This window comes from Mercenaria mercenaria, chromosome 2, assembly GCF_021730395.1.
Source record: "Mercenaria mercenaria strain notata chromosome 2, MADL_Memer_1, whole genome shotgun sequence".
Classification (NCBI taxonomy): domain Eukaryota; kingdom Metazoa; phylum Mollusca; class Bivalvia; order Venerida; family Veneridae; genus Mercenaria; species Mercenaria mercenaria.
In genome coordinates this window covers 46953896-46970971 of record NC_069362.1, presented here as the reverse complement: position 1 = coordinate 46970971, position 17076 = coordinate 46953896, and the positions used below count along the sequence as shown (strand labels likewise).

Below are 17076 nucleotides of genomic sequence, written 5' to 3'. Positions count from 1 at the left end.
CAAAACGAATTCTGTTATTGTCAGAATTCATCTTCCAATTCATCTGCCAAATAGCAGAGCATCTTCTAGCCGAACAATGTGTATTATGTTTCTTCCCTTCATCAACCACCTATTGGTTGACCAATAAGACACACTTCTAATTTCAAAACGTCTGTATCTCATTCAAGCTCTAGAGTGCAACCTTACTGATGATACTGATGAAACATCTTATACATGGATTTCGGCGCACATTTTTATCTTATCTTAGAGAGGTCCAGAGACGGAAAGCCAGCTCTAGAATGGGCAATCTAATCGTTGGAGAACATCACGTTAACTGTACATTAATCGTGTGTTGAATCTTGCAGCACCACGAGATATCTTTAAATATCTCGACTGATGAATATACACCATATGATCAGTGCCGAGTATTGCGACTAACATGTATGGAAACTTGCATACAATTATTTCTATCATATCAGACTTGAATGTATGTTAGGACTAGGCTGATTAATATATATGCCATGAAGGTATCAGTGCCGAGTCCATATCAGACGAGTTTCTCATAAAGAAGGAAAGTGGATTGATATTGATATTAGTATTCAATATTTATAATTTAATACTAAAACTGCTTAATGAGTACAATTTTGTGTGCGTGCGTGCGTGCGTGCGTGCGCGCGTGTGTGTGTGCATATATTTTGTTTTAAATTTGTTCTCTCAATGCTAGTACGTTCTTACTGACTTACGAATCAATTCTGTTGGGATCACCATTATAAATTTGGTGTAATAATATAAACGTTAGACTGTGAAATGTGTGAAGACAAACAAATCAAGGCGCAATATAACTTGCATGCCTTTAATACTAAGTAATAAGTAAAGGGTTTTAACAAATATTTTATTTTATTTCTATATAGATATCAATATAATATTATCTATAAAAATAATGAGTTAACTGCATTTGGTATGCAAACCTATTTTAGTCAGCATCAAAAGTAAAAAGAAAACATAATTATATATATGCGCAGTTCATGAAAACTTTCTGGTACAAACATTTCTAGTACAAACATTTCTAATAAACAAGATTATTCAATCAAAATCATAGTGAAAACAATCAGATAATGCAATGCACACGTAGTCCATTGCAATTACGTGCATTAAATTGATGTTTGGATTGATGACCCTCAAAAGGGATTCCTCCATAAAAAAGACTGCCCGACTGAGCTTGTTTTGACCCCACATGAACCAGTTACGAACTTGACCTAGAGATCCTAAAGACACACATTCTGACTAAGTTTAATAAGGTTGTGTCACAACCGTGGCCTCTAGAATGTTCACAAGGCAAATGTTGACGGACGACGCATGACGGATGATGGACGACGCACGACGGACGCCGGACAATGATAGGTCATAATAGTTCACCTTGAGCACTTCGTGCTCAGTTGAACTTAAATACATTTTAGAAATATCTGAATAAATGTTTTAAGTGTCTGAACTGTGTTCCCTGATTGATTTACGGATAAATATATAACTATAGTTGAAATGACAATATATAGTATTTATTTCTCAATAATGTATTTACAATTTTGAACTGACATCTGGACGTGGTTTACCTGTTCAAACGTGATAGATTAAGATTTAAAAGATATGGAGGATATCATCAGTGTAAGGGCGAAATCTCTTACACCAAGTAAACATTAGATGTAATATTTTAAGATAAAATTTCTTTACTTCATACAAGTATAAAGGGGCACCAAGTATCATATAGTACAAAACAATTAATCAAAACGAATAAAATACTGTACACAATTCGACATGTCGAGCAATGATAATTCTAAACTGATGTAACATCCATGACAAGAAAAAAAACATATTATTTTTACTACATGTTTAAAGCACTACCCATTCTGATGGCCAGAAACTTTTGAGAACTTGACTGTTATTTTATAGCTTAATTAACAAATAATTTATATCAGAACCGTGTTTTATCGCTATTTATTCATGATGGATGGTTATACGTCGGGCGTAATAATTTCCCATGGGTGCAGTATCATTTAAATGTATATATATGTTTATGTTAGTATTATATTAGCTATCTAAATTTGAAAATAACCTTTGATTTGTTTATCGTTTTCCTGAAAAATATAGAGTGAAATATAACAAATCAAGTTATTCTAAATTGTCGCTACATTAACTGAGACACACAGAAATGGCATAACATCAGAAATAACATCAGAAAGAGAACTCCCTGCTAACTTTGGTCCTGTCTGGGACAATGACAAATATTTGCAAACGATTAATATAGTGCATTGAGATTTCTTACACTGCGCATAAGCACACAAGTAGGCCATCTCAAAACCTTTGATGTATTAAAACAATCTATAAAAGTACTAGTATATATTCTGGACGATATAATGTCAATTTTGAAATCATGCAATTTTTTTTACATATCTCGATTATTTTTATCGATAAAGACACAAGGCTCCCTCCGTGCATAATTTCATTACGGGCGGGCTCCTGGGTAGAACTACCGACCTTCCGTAAGCCAGCTGGATGGCTTTTTCACGTGAAGAATTCAACGCTCGAATCAACAAGTGATTCAAAGTCAGCGACCTTAACCACTCGGCTAATAGACAGATATAGTGGCATAATGTGAAGGAATTTGAAAATGTCCCTGTGAAACAAGAAGACGTTTCACACTGAACTGCATCAGAAGTTATATCGCTGCCACGCAGGGTAAAAGAACTACTATTCGATTAGTTTGATTGTCATTGTTCAACATCCAATTTGATATTTTATTAGAACGAATAGATTTAAGAAAAACACATGTAGAACAAAGTTCTAGGCCATTACATGCATTGGTGTACAGTTTGAAAAATTGCCAGGTATATAGGGTATTTCACAGTTTGTATTATCATACAGTTCACCTCGGTAGCCTAGTGGTAGAGCGTTCGCTTCGAGTGCGGGAGGTCGTGGGTTCGATCCCCGGCCGCGTCATTCCAAAGACGTATAAACTGTACTAGTAGCTTCCTCGCTTGACGCTCAGCATTAAGAGGATAGTGCTAGGACTGGTCAGCCCGATGTCAGTATAATGTGACTGGGCGGAGAGTCGTGCCACATGTCTAAGGCGTGATATTCCAGTGAGGCAGCACTATAAAGTTGAACATTGTGCTCACTGCTACAAGTAGACACCGTCGTTGATATGACTAAATTTTTTTTTGGAAAAAAAAGACGTTAAACCCGAACACACACACACACACGCACACACGCACACGAAACAATACAATGCACAGTATCATTATACAGCTTATAGTTTAAAATAACAGTAATTTTCCAACAGCAGCATTTGATATGAAACAAAACACTGTATAGCTATCTATAGCAGAGAATGGATATTCCCAAACTAGACAGACAGTATGCATCAATTATACGGAATCTTTTTTTTTCCTGTTGCTTTGTATTAAACTGCTTGATAACAATAAAGTGTTTGAAAGCCTTGATACAACATAATAAAGTTAGATGACTAAATTAAATGTACGTTACATAATATAACCGTTACACTTTAATCATATTGACAAGTAATATTTACTCTTATTGCTTCACATAGTGACTAAAAAATTTAAACACACTCCAAGTCAAAATACCAATCAAACGCTTTAAATAATTCAAGTGCATTGTATATATACATTTGAATGACTTGCATTCACTGCGTATCCAAATTGTCATTTTTACAAGCATTTCTTAGAATTGTTACAGCCAATAATCACCCATGCTTTAGCTTATTAGTAAACTGATCAATAAGCGTCCTTGCATTCTTGCTCCATTGTAAATAATTAGCGGACTTTCCGATTTCTGCTGTCATCCTTAGATATTCTGATGAAAGACCTTCGCTGATCATAAAAGTCTCTTGATAAAATTTCATATTTTGTATGATATCCATATAACCATATAAATGATGATCCCATAACCAAACACCAGAAACAAACATATTATCTGGCATTACCCTTTGTGAAAAGTATACTGATGTAAAATAAAAGTTAACTGTGTGCATCACGATACTTGATAATAGCTGTTTAATAACTTGCCTCAGATTACTTTTGGATGACGAAAGTGCACGCTTTATCATGTTGGTCTGGCTTAAGCCTGGACAAGTTGAGCCCATGGAATTAACAAATATATTTACACAGTCCGTTAAACCGAAATATTCCCCACCAAAATTCAATAATGCGAACAACGCTTGTTCTTTCATATATCCGATAGATCCTACGTTATAACTGCATTTTGATCTTTTTCTTCTCTTAATTGAAAGGGGTATAGCATTGAACAAAGCCTTACTTGCAATTCGACAACTGTTTCGTGCTCTGGTTAAATAATACTTAAAGCTATTCATGTGTATTTGGTGTTCTTCAAAAGTAAAACTTTTGAGTCGCCAGATAATTCTGATGATATCATAATAATGCTTGAAACCATTTACATTGGAAACAAATACTAAGATCGATTTAAGTTCAGCTAAGTCATCTGTCATTTTATCAAGTATACCAAAAGCTTCTGCACTGCGTTTTATGCAGCGAAATGCTTTATATCCCGCATGAATATTCGTAATTGTATTTCTTCTTAATCGATTTAAGCAATAAAGGGTCTTTTTGCGATTTCTGTTAAGAAGAAATCTAGACCATATTTTGAAAATGAAGTGTACTTCCGCATTGCGTTCTGGTGTGCGAGTCTCAACTTGATGTTTTTCCAAATACGTTATTATCACTTTATTATCAAATAACTTAGCCAGATATAATGGAGTAAACTTATCAGCATTTGTGCACTGAATCATACTAGGGCCCCAGTACTTTCTGATAACCCTTAAAGTATTACTGTAACCTTGCATAGCAGCTAAGTGCACAAACGAAAAGTTTCTACTATTATGAGAACAAATAAACTCCTTTGAAATGATTTTTCTATTTTCAGTGAGTAGTATAGCCAATATTGTATCCTTCTCGTCATGCATTTGCCGATAATATCCTTTAAAAAAATCAAAATCATTTTTCAAAATATATGTCAAATACTGCATCTGGTGTGCTTGACTTTTGCCAGTGTAGTTTAATAAATTTGTAAATATCATATCTTGATCCTGTATCTCAAATGTAATCAAATTATCTGAAATGTCTTTAAACACTGTTACACTGGACTTTGACTTATTACCAAAGATAGGCCATACAAGGACATCTTCAGCTTTCCTGTTTATTTTAATCTTCATTTTGATAAATTGTTTTACAAGTTCAACATTTGAACCTTGTACAGCTCGTTCTAACACGTTGTAACCCTCGTAGTCTAACCTTTCAAGGAGGAAGCTTGGCATTTTTTTGAAAGTATTGAATACAAATGTCGCAATTATATGATTCCAATCTATCATCGGGTTTTTATATGTTTTTGGCATGCTGATTTTAAAATGACAATGTTCCGCAAGTTCATGTAGAGTACAAGGTAAAGAATATAATTTACAGTTCACAGATAACAAAAGCTTTTCCAGTAATTCAAATAAGAATGAGGAATGTTCGTTGGCTGGTTTCAAAATCGATGACATTATGTAATTTGATAAGAAAATATTACTCCTATCGTGAATAATCATGTAATTTATAAGAGCAGGGTCAAAATTAAAATCGATATAAATAAATATAGCCGTAAAAAGTGAAAGCCGACGTTTTTGCACGAGTAATTTCATCACTTTTTTAAGCAGACCTTCTTTCAGCATTCGTTTAATTTTCATGTACGACAATATATTAAAACACGAATATTCCTGAGGTGATAAGGTAGCCGAGAGCTGATTAAAATATTTCGTGTAGTTTGCGGTGATAAAAAGTTTAACTGTATTTGTAAGCGGGAGATTCTCGAGACCGTGAATTAATGGTGTTTTGCCGTATATATCCCTAGCATCTAAAAGCCCATCATTCTCATTTGTTTTGTCCAGAAGCTCAGATATGATTTTGTAATGCCCGTTTGAAATTGCGTAATGAAAAATATTTCTTTCATACTGATCTGTCACAGATAAAAGAAACCCATTATCGATTAAACTTTGACAAATTAAAAAGCTTTTTTCAACAGTTTCCTTAGCATCATCGGCTGTTTCCATAGACACATTTACTTTAACAGTTGTGAACAAATAATTGCTTGCGTTTGACCTATGGAAAATAAGATAACGTTTTACTTTCTTAATTAAATAGTCGACAGCTTCAAACGAACCGCAGGTTAATGCTGAATGGAGTGGATCTGAGCCATTTTTACAATGTAAGTGTAAAATATTCTCTTCTACAGACTTTATCTTGTCTAGTACTCTTAAGCTACCATGGCATGCAACTACATGAGCAACATGGCATCCTTCACTGTCCCTTGGTATTTCAGTCCAGCTAACACCCATTTGCTCTAATTTATGAAAAACCCAAAGTCTGTCACATTTACCTGCAATATGCAGAACTGGTAATTCTGAATCACACATGGATGTGTGCAAATTGTTCTGCTCAATTTCACTTAATTGAGAACTGTATGCGATGTCGTTTTGCTTTTGGCATTTAAGGTGAACATCAAACCCACATCTGACAACAATTTGATCGAAAATCTCCCGATGATTGTACACAATTGCAGATATAAGTGGTGTTCTACCAGACCTATCACTACAATTTAAAGCATTTGAGGGTTGTGATATCAATAAGTTTACAGTTGTTATTTTATTTGCCTTTACAGCCGCATGCAAGGCTGTTTCGCACATAATTAAATGCCAGTCACAAAATAAAACGTAGTCTTTTTTACTGTACCCGTCAGCAGATAATAGATCCTTTCCTTGAATTCTTCTCTTATTTTCTGGCACCCAATATAAATTTCCTGTGCATGTTCGACACGTGTCTTCAATGCCTTTGTTTAATGCAAATTTCACTACATTAGCATTGCCATTTTCGGCTGCTAGGTAAAGACATAAATCATCTAACATGTTTGCCATGTGTTCAACAATTATCTTGACAATATTTGTATGTCCAACCTTGCATGCTAAATGAATAGGCAAAAGATTCAAGTCATTCATTTTGTAGAAAGAATATCTACTTATAGTAACGTCTGTCACAAGAATATCTCCAATTATATCTAAATGGTTATTTTGGGCTGCTATATCCATTATTCCGTATCCCCAATGTCGATCATGAAAAGATATGTCAGCCGCTAATCCAAGGTGAATAACATTTGCATAAGATCTTAGTCTAAAGTTGATATCAGCATTATGTTTTAAAAGATATCGAACTATCTTTGTGCGGCCTAAAGAGGCTGCTAAATATAACGGTGACATTCCAGCTTGATTCAATTCATTAACATTAGGAAAATGATAATGGAGCACTTCTATTGCCTCATCACAGTCGCACTGTTTGATTAAACGATGATGTGGTAAGTCATTTACAATAATTTGAGATTCGTTCACTTTGCTTTGACTAATTCTATGAAACTTATCCATCAGTTTACTTCTTGAAGATGCGTGCGATATATGTATTGCTATATCAACTAGGTCAACTGGTTTATTCTGACTCAAATTATCAAATAGATAAAGTGCGTGTCTCATGTGACCACGCGTTATATCAAGTCCATATCTGCCACTTTCGTTACTTATTAACCACATTTTCAATGACATATGTGCCAGATGTACGACCGGACCCAAGTCTAATGTCGTTATATATTGAAACTTCTTCATGACGTCTAAAAATTGTTCGTTTGTTATGTCTGTAGAGACTTGCATTATTTGCTGAATGTAGTTTTCAGTAGGTGGTAATGGCGCTGCACATAATATTTCAAGAATGGCTTTCGGCTGATCATACTGCTTTCCGAAAAGTCGTTTGAACTGATTCCAGTAAAATTTATAGATTGATTTAGGTAACTCTGTCGCTTCTTCAAAGCTCTCTGGATTTTTTGCAATACTGGACACCAACAAAAAATTTGATAAATTATGCATAATAAAATTATGACCTGTTATTGCTTGTGTTTTATTTGAGGCATTAATAAATAAACTTATGTCTTTAAGATTAAAATCATCATTGTTTCGTAACCTCATAAATGAAAAGTCCGTTGCCAAAGCGTAATATGCAGTGATGTTTCTAGATGTTATAATGAATTTAAAAGTATTCGGAATTTGTTTCATTCGGTCTGAATTCAACAAATCAAATATAGCGTTATCACCGTCCTTGTCTTCGCATTCATCAAGCGCATCAATAGCGATTATGTATTTCTCATTTTGAACTAATTGTATTTTCCGAAGTGGAGCTATTAAACACTGATCCATACACCCAAAAGGATCTTGTTCACAAGTGTCACTATCATAGTTCGCAAGACAAGCCCTGTCTTTTTCCAGAACGTGTGCAAATTGTGTAAACCTTTGAGCTATCATAGATGACACCCGTTTGATGAATGTATTACTTCGTTGTGACAACTGTACGTCAAATTTACATATATAATACGCAACAAGCCTCTTTCGTAACTTAAAACTCACATCCAATTCGTTTGAACACACAATCTGAGCAACAATCGCAGACTTTCCATATCCCATATCTGCAACCATAACAACTCCTCTGCTCATGGACTCATTTACGATTTTCTCAGCAAGATCGTCAAATAACCAATTCCTTCCTACAAATCGATTATCACGTACAAGATAGAGCTCCATATTAATACCGTCTTTTAGTAATCGATGTGGCCTCTCTGACAGACATCCTAAAAATAAAAAGAAAATATTATTTAATTTTCCACATTAAACAATAATGTCCCCAGAGTGTCAGACATAATACATGATCATTTTTGATGATCACCGCCCGAATGGATCTCATAATAATTGATATAATAGTGTTCATTACTTTAGATATATAAATACATTGAGGAATATTACATTTAGTTAAACAAATGTGCATAACAATACATGTGTTAGTAGATTATATCAGATAAACAAGTGACCGAGTATTGCAGTGGTTATACAGAAGTCCCCTACTGGTATAAAACTTAGTTAGTGTTCGTCTCTACAAAAATAAGTTTTACTTAAATTTCAGTAGGAATCGAGGTCTACAAGCATTGATCATGTACACGACACATTGTATCATCTCGGAGAACATTTGTGGACAGTATTAAGATAATCCATCAATGCACATAAAAGTTATGAAGCGGAAACAACATATTTTACTTGGCCTTCAATAGTGAACTGGACCTGCACGACAAAGAGTCTAATCACGGTAAACATTTCTTTGCAGTAATAAAAATATCCTTCAATGCAATTAAAAGTTAACTCTGACCTTGAACTTAAACCGACAACCATAGATCGTGTGTTGACACATTGTCTCAATATGGGGAACGTTTGTTTGTGCAACTAAGTGGTTCATCAATGCATATAAAAGTTATGGAGCGGACACTTTTTATATTGACCTATAACCTACAAGCATGTACGTGCATTATCTACATATTGTCCTGTATATACATACCACTGGCACCAGACCAGAAAGAAAATGCCTCTGTACATGTTATACCCTACCCCTAGGTATTCTATAAGAACCATGGCCTTGAACGGGAAAGTGCACTAACCCATTTCAATCGTACATTTCTCATCTAAAACGCGCAGTTCGGTGAATGGGTACCTAGCATGTTGAACAAGCGATAATCTATCTTCCATCGTGCACCAGTCACATTGTCTCAATATTTCATATTGCAGAGATACTCCACGTATTTTATGCTTTCGTCAACGTTACAAAAGACCTTGCGTGAACCTCCCTAATGAACATCCGGTCTAGAGGTCATAGGAGTGTGCACATGTTAGGTGAAATGTAAACAAACAAAAACAGAATGCAAAATATTTACAGTTTTACAATAAAACTCGAGATGATGAATGGAATTCATCTTAGATATGATTTTGAATTTAAAGGCATACCTTAGTATACATCTGTTCTGTTTATTTTATTCATTTTGCACATTTATGCTGCATATACACATTTTAGCGAACACGTGTAGTTAAACAATGACTGACATACATTTTCACATCAGCCAATCAAAATGGTTTAGTAATCTAGACCGGAATTTCACTATGGATATATCGGTATATACAGTAAGTTTTTTGTGTAACGTTGAAAAAACTATACACTACGCGTTGCTTCTCTAAGATAAAAAATATTGAAGAAATGTGACTGGTTCACAATTGAAGATTAATTACCACGTGTTCAAAATCCATAGTACACATTAACCGAACTGCATGTTTTAGGTATGAAATGTGCGATTGAAATGCGTTAGTATAAATTCCCGTTCATGACCATGGTTCTTATAGAATACCTAGGGGTAGGGTATAATATGTACAGAGGCATTTGTTCTGGTCTGGTGCCAGTGATACATACACAGTTTTATCAACCTAGCTTGAATATTTTCGAGTAATTGCAGGATCAAGATTTGGGGGCGGACAGACGGACGGATAGAAGGCATCCCTATTTTCCCATCCGGTGAGCCGGCAGGGGACTAATAACCAGAATACTGTAAGCATGTTATTACATACAAACATAAGACGTTTTTGCTCTTCTATCTACTAAAATCTATAATAATTTGTTTTAAAGATTTTTTGTATTATTTTTTTTTATCATTCATTAAAATCATGTCTCCGATAAAACGCCGCTAAGAAACTAAGACGCTATTCCAGTTATGAGTGGACCACTTACCATATGATTCATTCTTTATGTCGACTACATAGTTTTCCTTCCCAGCAAAATCATCTACCGTATCCCCTGCCTTCTGCATGTACGGAAAAAACACACATGTGATGAATATCGGTATGACGAAGGCCAGATAACAATTTACCATCGTTTTCTTTTCTAATCTGTCGAAATTTGACTGAAAATTGTTCAGCTTCGCCAGCATTTTTTCGTTTGTTCCTGCGATTTTCTTCAACTCGTTTAAAGCATCTGCCTCGTGTCCATGTAAATCACCCTGCTCAAGTTCCTTGATTGCTTTAGCAACTTCATTGTAATTTTGTATCAACGGAATGACATTTCCATGATTCAATACTTTGTGAATTGCTCGAAATACTGACGTCATCTCTTGAGAAGTCATACAAAGATTCGGTGCATGTACATGGAATAACTTGTTTCTTGCTTTTAGTAGTGACTTTGAAAACTGGACAAAATGTCCCGGAAACTCCTTACACCCTTTCCATATGTTGAGGTTTGTAGATACATCTTTCAAATTTAGATTGGAAGTATCCCAATCGGTGGCAGTAAAAACGTCGGCGATATTTTTGTGATGTAGTGGCCATTCCCAAGATTTCATCTTGTTCCAGCTAATTTGAGTATTCAGTCCAGTCATGTACGTCTGTAATTCTATACGCCATAACTCACATATTGAGCACCATCTAAAACAAAGCATAATTATTGAAAATAAATTAAACGATATAAGGTTTGCAATCATTCAATAACAGCTGTCTATACATGTACTTTTTCCTCACGAACTACAGGGACAAAATTAAGTTAAAGTCTTCAGAAGAATTTGATTCACATTTAACGTGCTACATTGTTATCTACCTTGTCACCGCTGGCTATCTCAATGACCACAGATTGAATTTTAAACATAGTCATTGACGACGCTTACCTGTTTGACAATCGCATTGAGAAGAGATAAAAGTCCGATTTCAACACATAAAGTTCAAAACGTAACATAATCGAAATACGATTCATGAATTATAATAAAGGAAGTTAAGTTTAAATTGTAGATGATTTGTTTTTGCCGCCTTGCCCCCGTATCCCACTTTAAATTACAGTCAATATGAAGTTTTAGTTTTCCTTGCTGACAACTCCACATACATTTTCGCGATTTCAATTAATGTCGGTAGCAACATTTTGTTTTGCTAACATTATGGTTTTCTCTTTTCCTTTAAACTGATTTGCCTATCATAAATCTATTTAATTTTTAAGAGGCTCGATCGGATGGCACTATTAAGGACACTCATTTGATATGCGAAACATTTTTCAGCACATATTTCTTTTAAACGAAATCATATAGTTATTGAACATTTTAGGCATCTGGAGCAACGTATTAAATAATTTTATCAAACAGTATTATAGTAAAACACACAAACACACACGCACGCACGCACACACACAAAATTATTTAATCATTCAAAGCCTATTAAAAACTCATTCAGAGATTATGTTTTATTGCATTTATGTATTGCAAACCTAAAATGAAACGTGTTTCTTATCTTATCCTAAGGTTATGAGTATAGCATAAATACGTATATCTTTAAATCGAGATTTTTAAGTTTCTAAATAAATAACATGGAAAGCTATAACTGTTTTCTGATGTTGATATAAAACTTTATGCTGCACTTACACCAGTGCATGAAGTGCCTCTACTTATATATGCAGTGCTTACGCATGTTATATGATTTCCATCAGTATATGCGGTGATTTTCACTCTATTATTTAAGCAGTCCTTTCCGAGATGTATATATCGGCATATACAGTGAATTCCATGCTTTCTATAGTATACTCTGTATTGCAACTGTATGGATTGGGTTTATAATTTCATAAGGTAGTTTCAGCTTTATGCAATATGCCCTCTACTGTGTAATACCATGCAGTGCTTGTTACATTCTGATAACATAATGTGATGTTCGCTGATTCCAGCTTTTAACAATATAAGCTCTACAAAATATATTTATATCAAAATATAAAATATACATAATGTAAAATAAATACAAAGATATATGCCTATTTCATCTTACAGCTGTAAAACGACTGTAAAACAGTTCGTATTATGCAAATTAGATACAACTGTAAAAACAGCACAGCTGTAAAAGTCTGTAAAATTATTATGAGTAAAAGGTACAGCTGTAGAAATGTTGAAGGTGATGAAAAGGGTGGTGCATTATTGTAGGGAACGAAAGCAGAGATAAAAAGTATTTTAATTGCAAAATTCAAGAATTGCAAAGCAGAAACTATGCATAAGATCTCGTTTATACAAACATCTTTGTCATGAAAACATATTACAATTTTGTAATTATTTCTTTTAAACCCGCCAGCTTCAAAAATATATTAAATAACGTCTGTGCTTGCACAATTATATTAGATAATTATATTAGATGTTTAAACAAGTTCCATTACAGTTAAAATTCCAATATTTTAGACGCAGTGGTGTCAGTTACATCCCGCCAGAGTTGGCTGACGGTACTCATGTTTGCCTCCAAAATTATTTACAGCTGTTAAACTTGAGACAAGACGGTTTTACAGCTGTAACTTTCAACTGTAAAATGTTTACAGCTGTAGTTGTTAGACCCGAATATTTTTACACCAGTCCTGTAATTTGCAACTGTATATCTGTCATTCTCCACTTAGGTCTTCAAAGTTTACAGCTGCAATTTCAAAATACAGGTCTTTTACAGACGTTTTACAGCTGTAAAATAGGTGATAGTTTCGTACAGGTGCACATATAAATAGAGGCACTTCATATGCAGAAATAAGTGCGGCATAAAGTGCTATATAAACATCAGGCTCCAATTTTAGGAAAAAACTTAATGCTTGTGTTTGCTTTTGATGCGTCTTCAATGTTGATTTTTTCATCCATACCAGAACCGTATATGAATATTTCATAGATCAAAAAACAATTTACTATTCTGAATTTTACAGCAAACGAAGTATAGAAATGAGAAATATACTTGAGCAAATACTTAAGTTCTTATATCGTGCTTAAATAGAAATTTCATAATTGCGTGACTGAAATAAGTACTGCAGACAAATACTACTAACCATAGTATAATTTAGCTATAAATACCTTGTTTTGAAAAAAACAATCATCATTGAATAACAATAACTTGATCAATGGAATTATTTTAAAATAACAGACTTAACTGTGTAATTACTTAAGTTTTTTCGTGAAATTGGAGCCAGAAGACAGCTATGGCAGTAGCATTACAATTTGTTATAATATTTCACATACAGAAGAGCTGTAGCTGAATTTTTGAATTATCAAAAACGGTAAAAATCAAGATGCAAGTTGATATTGATTATAACTTGAATTTTATAGAAAGAACGTATCTAACTGAAATGTAGGTGTCAGATATATGCATATTGTACGACATCTTAAAATGGTTTACAATTTAATAGATAAATTCAGATCCACTGTTAAAGTTGAAATTTGTGCTATATATAGCACATCATGCATAGGAACATAAAAAGAACCCTTCAATATTTAGGCCAAGTTTTGTTGATTTTTCGTCATTCAGACCCTCCTGCCCTATTTTCTGTCATTGAATTCTGATGATGACAACTCCAATATTTCTCAGCGCATTAGCTCTCAGTGTCAAATAGGCGCGATTTCCTCTCAGATGAAAGCGTTTCCCATATGTAAACAATTGTGTAAAATTTAAGATTATCTTTGAATTATTTAGAACATGCGATGAAAAAGCGAAATCCGGTATATCGACAATTAGACAGTGAAACAAAAGTTTTGTAAAGGCCGAGAAGATGACAGTATGAAAAACTTTACGGTGTCTCAAATATACTAGATGTAACCGAATTTAAACAACAATGGTAGCACAGATGTGAATTTGACATACATTTTGGAAATAAAATATGACATGGGAATAGATATATTGAGGTGACCCAAGGAGCAACAATGTGCTGCCGAACAAGGGAGACATCCGATATAGCTTTTGATCACTCATCGTCTGTTGTTTAACTGCCTTTTTCTCTCCTCCTGTCAACATTTTTCTGCCCAGAATCCGAGTAACAAAAAATTAAAAAAAAACTCTGGCCTTCCTGGGAAAACTTACATTTAAATGAAATGACTTATCTTTTAAGTTGTGTCATACACGTGCACAGATAAATAACAGCTAGGATTTAAACCGTATCATTGATCCTGTGCAATGTTACATACAGCGTTCATTTAAACAATATGTAGACTTAGTATAAAGGCTTATAAATCTCTTGGCGTTGGAATGTATGATTCGATCGGCACTGTTATGATGTTTGTTTTGTTGAGTTTTAAGGCTTAACGACACATTGTACATGTAAGTCATATATCGACTTTCCTGTTTTTTTATGTGGGCGAAGGCATCGAGTGCTCTCCCCGGCATTATTTCAGGTACAGGTAAGCATCTTGGAGCAGCTGGATGTCTTCATCATATCAACTATTCTAACTACATGCTTTGCAGGGTTTTGACCCCCGACCACTCCTCCTCCCCCTCCCCGAAAATAAAAATAAAAAAAAGAAATAAACAAAATATGAGTTTATTAGATGATAGATTATATATTAATTTGCTATTAAAAGCCGATAATATGGCGCAGCCGGTAATATGGCGCAAATGACGTCGCCATTTAAAATACGTGTAAAATACGCGCGACGTTGTCGTTTTCAACGCATCCGCACGTTCAGCTATCATGTAAACAAGTCTAACTGCGCAGGCGAGAAGTCATGAAAAAAAATCAACTAACCTTGCACAACGTTTATAACAATTTAGGTAAAGATATTAACCATAAAAACAATATTCCTTGATAAGTATTTGTTGCACTATCGGTCATTTAAACCTCAGAAATCTAAAATCTTTCTCTGATATCGGCCATTTTTATGCATGTACATATCAAATGACGAAATGTTTGTTTATGTCATACATGTCAAACTTTTATCGATACGCGCATCGGTTGTTTTTGAATCGTGTATAAAAGCAATAGGCCTAGACCTATAGTGAGGGAGTAATTATAATTAGTTGTTTTCTATTCCAACAGATTATTTTTTTTACATATACACAATATTAGATACATTTTTTTGTATATATAAATGTTAATTCAATTGACTCATCACTGCATAACGCGGTCCCACTATTGCATGTGGAAACCTAAAATACCAGTACACGTGTCAGTGGCAGGATCAGCTGATTACTTTACACTGTAATGTCATATGCGCCATATTACCGGTAAAGTAAACATAGATGTAGATCGGAGTGTGGTGTGTTCCCAGACCTTTTTTCAAGTAAGTTTGAACGTATTTTCTTTGAATGAAGTAAAGGATGTTCTTTGTTGTAAGAGATGTATTCCAATTATTGTTTCCTTATTTTGTGTAATAGAGTTAAGTTAATTCTTAGGTGCGCCATATTACCGGCAACAGGGCTACAATATTAAAGGGATATGTACATGATGAGTCTAACGGAAGTGGCCTTCTTTCCCGAAAAGTTAAGGCCACTGACTTTAAGTTACTTGCCCCTCTTCGATGTGAGCTCGAGTCTCAATCGGACCGTTGAATTCCCCATGTAAGGAAGTCATCTAGCTGGCTAACAGAACGTCCGTGGTTCTACCCAGGTTACCGCCCGTGACGAAATAATGCTTGGAGGGGCATCTTGGGTCTTCCTCCACTTTCAAAAGTTGGAGGTCACTATATGACCTATAACTGTGCCGATGAGATGTTAACATACGCTACTAAAAATCTAATACAGTTCAAATCATTACTTACTTCTTGACATTCCTCTGTTTAGCACTGCACTGCTGATAACATGGTTTCAAAGCACCAAGTTTCTTTTTTATTGAATCATGCACAACTTGAAGCTTGGCATCTGTTATATTTTCCAACGCCTTACCTTTAACACTTAAAGCAACTAAAGAACATCTAAAGTTTAAATGTTCCTCAAATTGTTTTACACCTGAATTAGCCATCTTCGATCAGTCGTTGCGGAATATAATCTAAGTAGAATCCACCTTTTATCATTGTATCACGTGACTATTGTTATCATTTATAGAGTTTGGATTTACTGATTAAGTTTTACATGTTTAACAGATAAGAACTAAACGATCTAGTTAAAGGTAAATCGTCAACGTTTATGCAATCTATTAACGTTCATTCAATCACTCGTCCTCTACCTCTGATTCATACGAGGAAGTGGGTAGTAACTTGCGGATAACAGGTTGCACTTGTACAGAATCCAGGAAGAATACTAGTTACGGTAACTGACTGCCGTTACATAACTGAAATACTATTGGAAAACGGTAAAGGGACTGGCCTCCAGATCGTTTGACAACAAAAAAGAAAATGTTTAGATATATGGAAATAAATGCTATATTTCTTAAGAAGGCTTTAAAA

The 17076-nt window shown here is 34.5% G+C and overlaps 1 protein-coding gene across 1 annotated transcript; it reads right to left on the bottom strand.

Annotated features, from left to right (window-relative positions):
- Positions 1–1510: 1510 nt before the first annotated feature.
- Positions 1511–16673, bottom strand: LOC123563889 (uncharacterized). The gene is made up of 3 exons (XM_045357017.2): positions 16453–16673; positions 10674–11362; positions 1511–8703 (listed from the first exon to the last, which is right to left on the bottom strand). The coding sequence occupies exons 1-3, from the start codon at positions 16650–16652 to the stop codon at positions 3737–3739; spliced, it is 5856 nt and encodes a 1951-aa protein (XP_045212952.2). The 5' UTR covers positions 16653–16673; the 3' UTR covers positions 1511–3736.
- Positions 16674–17076: the final 403 nt, after the last annotated feature.